The sequence below is a fragment of the Procambarus clarkii genome, chromosome 74, assembly GCF_040958095.1.
Source record: "Procambarus clarkii isolate CNS0578487 chromosome 74, FALCON_Pclarkii_2.0, whole genome shotgun sequence".
Classification (NCBI taxonomy): Eukaryota; Metazoa; Arthropoda; class Malacostraca; order Decapoda; family Cambaridae; genus Procambarus; species Procambarus clarkii.
In genome coordinates, this window is record NC_091223.1 from 16,985,410 (window position 1) to 16,999,007 (window position 13,598).

General features: G+C 38.4%; 1 protein-coding gene across 1 annotated transcript in view; it reads left to right on the forward strand.

Moving 5' to 3' along the window:
* Positions 1-1,212: 1,212 nt before the first annotated feature.
* Positions 1,213-13,598, forward strand: part of LOC123767405 (serine-rich adhesin for platelets) — a 32,391-nt gene continuing 20,005 nt past the window's right edge. The window contains exons 1-5 of the mRNA XM_069313014.1: positions 1,213-1,283; positions 2,513-2,619; positions 7,383-7,550; positions 9,621-9,827; positions 12,667-12,927. Coding sequence (XP_069169115.1) covers positions 2,527-2,619; positions 7,383-7,550; positions 9,621-9,827; positions 12,667-12,927 — 729 coding nt within the window. The 5' untranslated portion in view covers positions 1,213-1,283; positions 2,513-2,526. The remainder of the gene's footprint in view (positions 1,284-2,512; positions 2,620-7,382; positions 7,551-9,620; positions 9,828-12,666; positions 12,928-13,598) is intronic.

Consider the following 13,598-nt stretch of genomic DNA (forward strand, 5'->3'; position numbering starts at 1 on the left):
AAATTAAGCAACTGACATATGTGGAGAGCTAGTGTCAAAATTTATATGTTTGTCCTGCACACCGCCCCCCATCCAGTGGGCAGCGGTGGATAGGTTAGTCACTTAGTTACTCATCCCAACCGCTCAGTTTCATGCAACTGGTTAAACATCAATGTTTTAATGTATTTATTTATTTATTTATTTATTTATTTATTTCTTTATTTATTTATTTATTTATTTATTTATTTATTTATTTATTTATTTATTTATTTATTTATTTATATCAGCAAGAAGGTACAATGGGTTGTGAGAGTACGTACGTTAGTGATTAACTGGTACATTCTTGCAAAACTACTAACATGCTTAGCTTTACGGGCAGGCCCTATCGCTAAACTATAGGAGGAATAATCAATATTGAATAAAAAATACAATAATAGGTACATGGTAACAGAATTTTAATTCACATAGTTACTACGTCAGCATAAAAGCATTTTATGCTGATCAGCATTTTACTGATCAAGTCATGCATTTCTAGATTATAAAGTACTAGGTGAGTTTGTAGCACAAGACATTGTGTGAATTAATAGCACTAGGTGGCCCAGTTTCTGAATCCATTATGCGACTCTATAAAACATTTCTTCCACTAGCATCGGCCACACGATGGGTATGGTGCCCTTAATACACAACTGCATTAGCCCCCCGAAAAAGTATGTTAACGTATAGCATGCAATAGGTACATGGTATTAAGGTATCAAGCATATCAAATCAAATCAAATGTGTTATATGATGATACAAATCATACATATGATTACAAATCAGTGAACTTATACATTATATTTACGTATGCATATCATATTTAGTTTTATAGATGTTGTCATGAAAAATTAGACAATATGCAGTCTAGCAATAGTACACCTACGACTGATAGAAATAAATATTGATTAAAAATACGAACATAACGTTAAACACAAATTTGAAACTCCCGCGTTCCGAGACGAAAACAAACCCGCAAGGATGAGAGGAGTGCTGGGATTGGTGCCTGAGCCGCACGCCGCTGTCATTGGCAGACACATGGTACGCGCGCTCTGATTAGTCGAGGTATTTGAACCCGTGGAGATTTAAAAAAGTGTCAACAGGAGGTGGTGAGAGAGAGAGAGTCGCAGCTCCTGCCATGAAAGTTGGACAATTTCAGAGTTAAAGAGGTTCGTATGACGTTCTCTGCATACGTGGTGAGGTGAGAGGGCCACGGCTGGTCAAGGGCTGGCAGGGGAAAGGAGTGTGTGAAGCCCCTCACTTAAGGGCTGGTCAGTCAAAGGGCCACTTGACGGAAGAATATTTTTACTTTTATTGCCGTAATTATATATAATATATATATGACAGTTATAACACAAATGTGTATGGCAATCTAGGATTTATATATACAGTATATATATATATGTATCCTTTTAGGATTTGTATGTCTGTATGTGCTTGGCTATTAGTTCATATAACACATTGGCGTCAATACTTGTAGTCAATAGACAACAGACACGGGGTCAAGCTGTGTCATATATATGTATCCAAGCTGTATCATAGATACATAAAAATGTACTGTAGTTGCAAAAGAAACTGAGGGTAATGGTAATATATATGACATCAAAATACTCAATATCAGATGAATGGCGTCCGGGAGGACAAGCATTTAATTTCAATTTTTTTTTTTGTTTTTTCCAGTTTTCATTCACAGTTCAATATTAGACATTAGAGCATTATTCATTGTTGCGTTTTTCTGTGAATCGTGCATTTAGGGGAATTTAGAGACGTGCATGTAGGAAGTGTATCTACATAAGTAATGGTTAAAATGTCTTGCTACAATATTTCCAGATTTGAAATCCACAAGTGTAAATGTTTAGGTTTTCGTATACGAGTTTATTTGATGGAATGTTGAGGGAACAGAGGTTAATTATCGGGGGAAAGTGCCAAGCCGTTACGACTATATAGCACTTGGAAGGGTTAAGGATTTGGGAATGGGACGGGGGGGGGGGGAGAGGACAGGAATGGTGCCCAACCACTTGGACGGTCGGGGATTGAATGTCGACCTGCATGAAGCGAGACAGTCGCTCTGCCGTCCTGCCTAAGTTGATGGAATATGGAACAGCAGCGAGTTTAGCTTGTATATTAGGTCTATTGGGGGGGGGGGGGCCTGATAGCTGAATGGACAGCGCTTCGGATTCGTAGTCCTGAGGTTTTGGGCTCGATCCCTGATGGAGGCGGAAACAAATGGCAGAGTTTTTCACCCTGATGCTTCTGTTCACCTAGCAGTAAATCGGTACCTGGGAGGTAGATAGCTACTAAGGGCTGCTTCCTGGGGGCGTGTAACAAAAAGGAGGCCTGGTCGAGGACTGGGACGCTAAACCCCAAAATCATCTCAAAATAACCTCAAGATAGTTGCATATTGAAATAATTACATTTTGTTGATTGTTTGACAAGAAATGTCTACATCCTTTAAAAATTCCTTGACAGAAAATGTATAATTACTGTTTATTTTTCGCAGCCAAGTGTGGCACAATGAGTCACGGGGGATTTCTGGTCGTAAATCCCTCACCGGAGAAAGACCCCACTACCAGAAAAAGCCAGTCCAGGTCTACCTCGTATTTTGAGGTAAGCTGAATTTCTAACATTTAAGTTTTGATGCCATTTTTAAATGCAATACTAAAGGTAAAACATGTCTTGTTTAATTTTGTCTATAACCTCTAATGGTATTACATGCTGTACTTAATATTTTTTTCTTCAAGCCAATACCTTCCTGATCCATGAAAATGGGAAATGGGGTAGTAATAATGTAATATTTTGTATTCTAAACTTTCAGCTTAAATAATTTGATCTTCAATAAATATTGCATGCAATATAAAATTATTGTATATATGAATTATAATGTACCATTAACCCATAAACTGTGCAAAACACACACATACGATTTGACATAACTCAAGTTTTCAAAACTTTCACAAGCATTCCAATTTTTTGTGCATAATCAACTAGGAAAATGCTCCAACTTTGTATAAATGATCACAACGTAACTTTAAAAACAAGAGAATTAAATATAATTTTAAAATTGAATATTGAAAACTTCAGATTTGAAAATGAGCTTCAAAAATATAAATTATCACCAATTGTTAATTTGGTGCTATGCTCTTAGAATAGCATATGATCATCAAATTTGAATATAGGTTTTCAGTATAGTTTACGTACTATGAAAAAAATCGTCAATATGACATTTGAAATATGCGGCAAATTTAGACCAAAAAAAAAAAATAACTCCAAATGTATGGAGTTTATGAAAAATTCATTCTGAGGGGATTGTAGAACAGACAGCTGAGCACACACCGTCAAAATGGTGAGAATCGGTTAAAAACTGGAATTTTAGAAGCCATTCAAAGTTGAAACTCTAGTTTCGTAGAATTGAAGTTGAAGTTATCGACAATAAAGGTAGTTCTAATTCGTTAATTTAATTGTATGTTTTAATAAACATTGTTTGGCATTTGTACTCGAATATGTGAAAGTTGTAGGTCAATGTGTTGAAATGCAGTCAAGAAAAAAGAACCCCCCCAAAAAACTAAATACAGGGATAATTTATAATGGTTAATAGATATATTTAGGGTATACTTTATACAAGTGAAAAAGCCCTTATCTGGTCCCTAATCATCAAAACAACCTAGAGAGACAAAGAAAATAGTTTGAAATCTGAGAAAAAATCGGCCCCAAAAAATTCGGTCCCAAGTTCTGCGAGTTGACTTATTTATTTGTTGACCAATTTCATTCCATCTTCACATAGTTAGGGAAAGGTATGCACTCTCCAGGATGTAAGGGTTATCTTGAGATCTTGAGATGATTTCGGGTCTTTTTAGTGTCCCCGTGGCCCGGTCCTCGACCAGGCCTCCACCCCCAGGAAGCAGCCCGTGACAGCTGACTAACACCCAGGTTACATCAAAATCAAATAATAAACAAAGGAAAAGACTAAAATCTTGGAGGGTGGGGTGGGAATATTTTTGGGACATTGATGAAAGTGACATACATTAATATTGGACTATGTATTTATGATATATATAACAAAATAGAGCACAATAGCATACTCATTTTTATTATGTATTACTCGGCAATACTATAAAGGCATCAGCTGCATATCCACTTTGTGGACACTTCTTACTACTATTCGTCTTTTGAGCGTCGGACAGGTACTTGCATCTCGTGCTGCATTATCCCTCGGTTCCAGTTAATAGGAGCTGTTCTCCTTATCAACAAAACATTCTTATTTTTAAAAACTTTGTCTAAAATCAATTTCTGAAAATATTCTAATGAAAGTTTCATGACGCTGAAGCGAATAAGTTGGAGATTTATGTAACATTTTTAAGTTATTTTTATATAATTTGAATATTTTTCGGTTCTGGGCCCCCCAATATGCGTGGTTTAAGGGTTAATACTGTAGTAATTTACTTAATGTTATTTATGGTTGGAATGACTCCATCATTGTAGAAACGTGAATTTAAACAAAAAAATTAATGTCGTAGACATAACATTACAAAAAAACAACTAAGATTTAAGATATTTGTAGCTCTTGTGTACCATAAGTTTGAAACCAGATTTAACACTTTCTTCCTGCTTCTTTCTTTCAGCTTAAATAGGGAAAAGTATAGTCAAAAACACAGGTACTTGTACTATCTTGAAATTACATCTAGAAAACTAATCATTAATTTTACACAAATTGCATTGTCATTCAAATTATTATAAGGGTTAATTATTCTTTTGGATTGATTTGACATTTGTCATAATTAGTCATTGGCATTGCTTTTGTGAAAGAGCAAGTACAGTACTAATTGAGAGACGAGTTAGCACCATCGTGTACAGTAGGGGTGACCAAACTTGCTTACTGTAAGAGTCAGTATGATAAAACTCAGATGTTCGAGAGCTGCAAGACATGAACAAAATTTACTTATATTTTTGTTATATACACACTTTAGAATTTTTTTTATAAGTATAAAAAAAAAAAATGCATATTAAATTCAATAATATTTATCTATGCATGCAGTTTTTAAATTGTTGCAGGTGCTCTATCTGTTGCAACACTGAGTTTATTCAGTGGAACGTCAATATTTCTTAAGGTCCTGTCAATTGCATTTTTAATGTCTTCACCACTTCACATGTTTTCTTTAATGCCACTCATGTGGAATTAAGTCCAACATCTCTTCTTTCTCATTTACATCAGAGGAAACATAATATTGCCAGTTGTGGGTTGTCTTGTATTATGTCTATTGATTCGTCAAGTCAAACTAAATTATTTTTTTTTAAATTGATTTGCATTTTGCCGGCAACATCACCACCGATCTAAGAGATGTCTCGAGTGTGGTGTGAACTGGTGTTTGTGCTATTAGTTGCTGAAGTTTTGTTATTTGGATTAAAGTGTCTGCTGGCTATTTATTGATTTTAACAAACTTTTTTCCTTAAGTCTTATTTATATGGATAATCATACAAAAAGTTTGATTACTGTAGTTTCATAGTGGTGCTTGAAGCTACTGGCTTTGTAACGACCGAGTGGCACTTGGCAGGTACGGCACAATGGCTTTCCTCCTTCAACCGTGAATGCAAACCCTTCCACTCTTGCTGAAAATTTTTTTCGTCTCCATATTTTCTTTTCTTACAATTTGTTGAAGCCATCATCCTTCACAAAGTTGTCAGACTTTAAATAAGATTTATATAAAAGTGTACCAGCTAGGTCTGTACAGTTCAACGTCTGCACTTACACTGAACTCCCTTCAGTAGGTTTCACGGCTGTTTATCTAGCCGCACGTTTCTTGCTCTAGATTCAGGTCAATTTTGAGAATTTTTGAATTCTCTAAGTTTTTCACGAGCTGCATATTAAAGGTCAAAGGACAGGGTTGTCACGGGACAATTATTACACTTTTTGGGTTAACAAGGCTCTCAATGTCCTCTTCTCAAGATGTAATGAAATTACAGCAGCATGCCCAGGTTCGTCTTACTGCAGTCTATTTGAAGATTGTTTTTCTTGCATTGGGGCTGAAGCTCCTTGCTTGTTACGAGCTTTTTACTTCCTTGCTTCAGGTAGTTTGCTAAGCTGGTTGGGTTGAGTAAGGTGCCAGCCTTCTCTTCTGAGCTAGCAGCTGGTGAGGATTTGCTTGCTAAAGTTTGCACTAGTCTGTATTCTAGTCATTGAATAGGTGTTGTAGCCGATGCTTGAAAAGGCTATTTGCTTGTGCATGTGTGGTTGTCCCTCTTGCTATCCTGCAGCTGTTGGTCAGAGGAACTGCTCAATCCTGGGAAATTGCACAAAGGTTGCTCAGGATCTAGGGGTGCATAATTTCCTGTCTGGTTCCTTGTGTGTTACTTAGCCGGGGAGGGAGCCGGTCGGCCGAGCGGACAGCACGCTGGACTTGTGATCCTGTGGTCCTGGGTTCGATCCCAGGCATCAGCGAGAAACAATGGGCAAAGTTTCTTTCACCCTGATGCCCCTGTTACCTAGCAGTAAAGTAGGTACCTGGGTGTTGGGCAGCTGTCACGGGCTGCTTCCTGGGGGTGGAGGCCTGGTCGAGGACCAGGCCACGGGGACACTAAAGCCCCGAAATCATCTCGATAACCTCAAGATTAGCAGTGTTGGGATATCTTTTAACAGCGTATACATTTCCTCCTCTCCCCCTCCCCAACCGTCAAATCTCTGCTCCCGTGTACCAAGGCTACTGCTACAAGGGAGCATAAACTGACAGCTACTGTGCAGGCTGGGAAAGTTCGGCCAGCTTCATGCATGACTGTATGAGTCGACTTAGTTGGCCACCTAAAAAAAAAGTCACGCTTAAGGTTCAGTTTGAAGATTTGAGTTTGGGATTTCTGGACTCCTACCTACTTGTGTTGAATCATCTTTCCATAGTGCTGAATAACCCTGAAGTTCTAGTACTAGGCCATGGGCCTAAATCTCATCATCAAATTTATTGAGGCTCCTTGTGTGGGGCTCTGGAAAAACCTCCATGTGCAGGCGATGAGTCACAATAACATGGCTGAAGTATGTTGACCAGACCACACACTAGAAGTTGAAGGGACGACGATGTTTCGGTCAGTCCTGGACCATTCTCGAGTAGATTGTGAGAATGGTCCAGGACGGACCGAAACGTCGTCGTCCCTTCACATTCTAGTGTGTGTGGTCTGGTCATCATACTTTTAGCCATGTTATTGTGACTCATTGCCTGCACATGACCATGTTCATGGATGTGATTTTAGCTTGGTGAGCAGCCAAATGAGCTGCTCATTTGGCTGCTCTGGTCATTTGCTCAGAAAGGTGAGCATGTTCATTAAGAGACTTTAAATAATATTTCCTCATTTACATGCCCTTACTGAAGATAGTTTACTTGAAATTTCAGATCAGTCCGGTGCACAAGCAGCAGGCAAAGCCAGTGGATGAAGAAATTCCAGTTTTGCGTCTCGTTCACTTTACACACAGCCCAAAGATAACCTTCGATACAGTCAAATTGGGAACCACTTGTCATCGAAAACTCAAAATACTTAATCCAAAAGACCAGGCACAACAGGTTAGTTATTTTTATTTTTCTATGTGCACTTGCATATTTATTGGTTATCCCTGCAATTGGGTATTTCTGTACCTCGTGGTTTTCAAGAATTTATGTAGTCCAGGTGAAATTTGGATAAATTTCTGGGAGAACTGTTGAGCGAATGTGGCGGAGGGCAAAAATTGAAATAAACGTGTATGGAGATGTTGAAGAAGTGGTTGATCAATTTATATACAACACTGTATCTGTAATGTGTAATTGATAAACAAAATTTGTATAGCAAAAATTGAGGAGTGTCAAGAAAGCGCCTGGCACAATGAAAAGCGAGATGAGAAAATTGGTAGGAGCCATGCGAAGGTATTCTGGGTACTCTGGTACTGTCCTGTACTGGGTACTTTGAAGCCTCCTCATGGCTCCTACTGAGTTTCTTGTTGATACATCATGTTGATGTGAATTCTTTGTGCAAAAAATGAGATTTTCAAAGGACAGCAGAAAACAGTAACAGCTGCTTATCATGTATGGTGTGTAGTATGAATATGGAAAATCAAGAATTAGAGCAGCAAACATGGACTATTATAGAACCATGTGTAATGTACAGAATTTAGATTTAGGAAAGAAAACATCATTGAAAGAGAGTAAAAGCAATAGGTAAATGGCAAGATAGAAGAGTGTATCAAATGAACGAATGAAAGGTGTTCGACTTGCAGAAGAACATGAGGAAGATGGGTGACCATGGTGAGTGAGGAAGCAAGGATTGAAGGACCATTACACAGGTACAGTAATTGTAAGGGTCAAGGCTGGTTAACAGTGTGTAAGGAGGGTATGAGGTGTTAGTTTGTACTGTGTGACATTTCTGAAGGAACATTTTAAGATGTAAGGTGCCTGTTTGGGCGAGTGCTGCATTTCAGTGATGTGATGAATGGATGTGTACAAATTTGTAAAATCTTACCTTTTTCATTATATTGCTCTCCTTTCATCTTATTCAATTTAATCATACTGGGAAATGATGGTGATTGCAATTTTTGCTTGTATAATATTTCAATTTTTTATATATTTATACTGGCTTTGGGTCAGTCTTTAAATCTGCATTAACGTTGTTTTGAAATTGGCACACGTGTTACTTTAAGTGATGCATAAATAAGTGTTCATTTTCAGCCTTCTCGCCAAATGACTGTGGGTAATTTTATATTAAGTCGTATTTGAAGACTTTGCCCAAAGATGTAGGATCCTGCAGGTCTAGGTAGACTAATCCAGATACCTAGAATGGTGCATTGTTAAAAACGCTCAACTGGACAGTTGAGAGGTGGGAGCAAAGAGCCAAAACTCAACTCCCTGCAAGCACAACTAGGCGAGTACAAGAGCCTAAGTGCTAGTTGTTGGCCAGTATAACGATCTTTTTTTCCAGATGCAGTCAATAAAACATTAAAGGATACTACTTGCCATGCTAGTGTGTGTAAATGTTAAATCTTAATGCTCAGCAGTACAAGACACTGAACGTAAAGGGTGGCAGATGCCATCTGTTGGCCATATCTAGAAACTGGCATTGATCCCCCCCCCCCCCCCCCTTTCTCACAATTGGGACTCTAGAGCTGTATCTTGCTCCCTGTACACACAACCACCAGGAAAGTACACAACAATCCCTTGCCAACACTTAGAATACATGTGCCCACCTAAATAGATAGCGCCGACTGTAAAAAAAAAAAAAAAAAAAAAAAAAAAAAAAAAGGCGGAGAAAGAACTGGCGAAACAAATTGGTGCTATATGGGGCAGTACTTAATGTTTTGGGCTTGTATTGAGAGGGAAACAGTGCTGACATCACTGAAAAGGATACTGTTTTCACAATTTAACCAGTGTCTATTTCAATGTACATTGAAATAATGTAATGAACATTAGTGTACATTATTTCCAGTAAATGTGCTCAGTTTGTACATTTTGCTGTATAGTGCACAAAAATACTAGGATGCCTTTAGTGTAAGGACGGAGTGGACAATTTATTCCTGTTTCGAACCCTCTAATGCAGTTCAACCATATGTTAATTATAGAAATAATTACAAATAATTTTTAAGTGGGCTTATTTATTTTTTGTTTCAGGTGAATTGTGAGAAGTTCCCAAAGCCAGAAAGTGGAATAACATGCTCAGCTGTACAATTAGATTTGGAACCATCTACAAGTGTGGAGCTTGTACTGTCATGGACACCAGTTCAAGAAGGGAATTTTCGAGACTTGATTTGCTGGAAATCAAATCTTGGTGTTCGCTCTCAGACTGTTCTTCTTGGGACATGTGTGGAACCTAAAAAGGTGTCAGTTTATTCTTTTTATCACTTAAAATCGAGTTTACTAAGTTTATACATTTTTGTTTTCACACCCAGAAAATGTAAATTTTTTTTTTTTTCCCCAGATCAAAATGCATTATTGTCTTGTGCTCTGTCCCATTTTCATGGGGTGGAAGGAGTCAGTCCTGAGATAGGATAGAAACTGTTTGTAAACATCCGTTAAGAGTACAGTACATTATTCTCACTAATTCTCTGAAATGCCTACTTAAGACTTAAGTCTTAAGTCTACCTAAGTCTCATTTTGTAATAACCTCGCCTGGCCAAAGGCTCTTCCGGTTCAGGACTCTGAACCCAGTTTTTATAACTAAATAATATATAAGAATTTATTATTATTTTGGTTCTTTCCTCCAGCTAGTGATTTACTAGCATTTGCTCTCCCATCTTCTCATATTTTTATTCTATCCTCTATTCTAATGCCACTTGTGCTTCTGTGTCCATTTCAATTATAGTACTTAGTACAGTACTCTATTCTTGTTTATACACATGCCAATTGAAGGTAGGCACTACCCCTCCCGTCGAGCAGCTGTCAAGGCTCCAACGTCCTCTTGTTTTTTCTAATTGTGGCTTTCATTGCACCAATCTGTTTCCTTCCCTGACTACTATCCACTTGCTCAAAATCCTCTTTTATCAGCCACACACCCCATGCATTTAAACTGATAAACCATGTCTAGCACTTATTCGTTCACTTGAATTGAACTTTTTGACACAGGAATTTTGTTCAAATTAACTTTTAGCGGTTTACACTTGTATCAATAAAGCCAGCTTTGGCTGGGTGGCTTAACACCCTATGTTCATTGCATCATTTTGTACCGAGATGTAGTGACCTGAAAGGCCTCTTTTGATTATTCATTACCTATCTTAATACAGTATACTATCGGGGGCTCCCCGAATTTATCAGGACTTCCAAAAAAATCAAATATTACTACAAACACCAATGGAGCGCACACTGGAGAGTCGCCCGGTAGTGAACTTAAATGAGAAATGGCTCGATACCATACTTTTTTGGGGATTTGGCTAAGAACTAGCCCATTGTCATGAGTACATACCCCACTGAGCCACTGACTTACCTTCTCCTTTTGCTCTGGGATGACCACCACTTAGTTCCCCTTATTTTGTTTGCTGTACGCTCTTGTCCAGCCTGCAATTATCTCTTTGAAATCCTCACCAAGACGAGGGTAAACACGGTTGTCTCACAATTATTTATTATAAACAACAAAGAATACAAACAATAGTATGGAATCATCAGGTCATGGTCCTACAAACTAACATCACGATTATAATATATCAGTACTCCAACAAATGTGTCCATTAGGCTACTGCTTGATTCTCTCTAGCAGCCCCCCAGTTCATTTGTCACTTTGATGTCTAGGCTGGGCTTTGTACATGTAAACACAATAAAAAATATAAATACTGACGTTCTCACCTTGCATTGTCAGGCATACTACATGAATCCATGCATCTCTCAAACAATAATAATGTCCATATAACCCTCTGTATTACGTCCTGAAGATCACTTCTGGGACCATCCACCAGTGGGTCGCCAAATTAAGTAGGTACTCTTGCAGCTTCTATGACGCTGCTACATCATTAACGACGAATCCCATCCACGAAATTCCATCATACACATAAAAATTCTTCCACACAAGCTTCACCATACACACCCGAAGTTCCCTATACACAAATCTGTAACTCCACAACCACACGCAAATTATGTATGCTATCGAACACAAATAATTTTTACAAACTTAAGTTTCACCTCGCAATGTCCTACGTACCGGTCTGTACTGCAAGGGTCCTTTCCTATATGGACGAATCTACCCCAAAAATCTCCGACCGCTGTGGGGCTCCATCCCCTCAGTCATCCACTGAACTCGTTCGCTTGAGTTGATGTTGCTTCTGCATTCATAATATCAAATCGCCTCAAACTCATTATATCTTAATATTTTCACACACAAACCTATATTCATCAGGTTTGATGAAAAACCTGATGCTCTGGGCACATAAAACAATAACAAGCAATATAGCACAGTATATTTGGTTCTTACTGCAAAAGAATGTGACAACGCTTGTCAAAGACACCCAAAATATGGAGCTCTACCAGGTCACCCCACAACTTTCCCTTGGAATGCCTCTAAATGGCTCCTTCCAGTCATGGCCCGAATGTCAGGGCACAGAACAAGTGCCAATCGGGAACATCTGACCAAATGATCCTCTTGAAGGAATCGCACCCCGTGGTTCCTCGAGGGCGCGACCACTCGACTGACTTCAGAGCGCCCCCTATATTGTTACTACTATACCAGAGATACGTTACAAGTCGCCCCCCAAAAAGCTTCCTCGCAGCTTTTTACAAATTCTTCACCATAAGCCACAAACTTCCTTCTTCCTTAGGAGCAATGACGTATGTCCTCACCTCCCCCCCTTTCCTCCAGTAGTTGTACGTCCCACACCTCGAGTGAGGTTTTAAGATCTCTGCCAATGTTACGTCTCGCTGCATACTGTTGACATCGCATCTAACCTTGTTTCCTTAAGATGCTCAGCTGCTGTTCACTTTCTCCCTTAGACATGTTTAATGACGTTTGCTTGGTTTAATTACTTTCCTTGACTCCTATATCTAGTCAGGTGGAAAATAACTTTCAGAGGCAGACCTACCAAATGGAGGCTACTTGGGGTCCATAACTACCTTTAATTTAGAAATTTTTATTAACACCCTTGCAGATGTTATGAAATAATACTTATATGTATGGCCTTCCTATAATGTGATTAAGAAGTAATAATGCTAATCTAATAAAATGTCCCTCCACCAGAAAGCAAAAGCCAGAATCAGAGCACCACTTAAACCAAAGAATGTTGCTCCAGTGTGTCCAGCATCAAGAAAATCCATTCCAGCAAAGGCTCCCAGAATTGTTCGTGGCCCTAGCAAAAATGCCAGAAGAAAACCTGATGCTGAAAACAAACCCCCTGCACAAACCACAAGGCCACCTGCACAAACCACGAGGCCACCCGCTCAGGATCCCGTGGTTAAACAAGATGCTACCCTCTCCGCGTTGAGCTCGAACATGAGAGAGGTAAGTTTCAAGCCCGACTAACTTTCAGGTAGAAATACATTTGTGGCACCAGGATGTATCTATTAGAAATTATGATAAACTAGTCTTGCTAGGCAAAATATTATTTGACCTTGGTATTACCTGCTAAGCTGTATTAAAAATATCTATTTGGCTATAAAACAAACCCAGTTTGACTTGTTAGTAACTAAATAATATCCGGGATCATTATTAATAATGAGACTAATATTGTGATAATGTTGTGAGAATTGGTTATGATATCAATACATTGTAAATTGATGTATTAGAAAAATGATAATGGACTGTCTAAAGTAGCTGTGATAGTACAATGGGTGTGATCAAATAAACTTTGGGTGTGGCGTGTCGAGCATAACCCTAGTAAATAAAAAGTTAATCCGAAATTCAAGTTTGTAGGGAGAAATTAAAATTACAAGCGCAAAGGTAATATTTTAAATTTAGTTGTCTGTAATTTAGTACTCTGTTGAACTAGAGATTGGAGTGGATAGACAGTTCTGGGTGAACCCATCTTGCTGTAAAATGGAGAATGATTAAATGGATAGAAGCTCTGGTATTCCTATTACTAGTTTGGACTTCACAGGGGTACATTTATTTATTCTATTTATTTTTTAAAGATATGCAGAAATGGTTGTCTAACCTTTTCTATTAGGTATAGC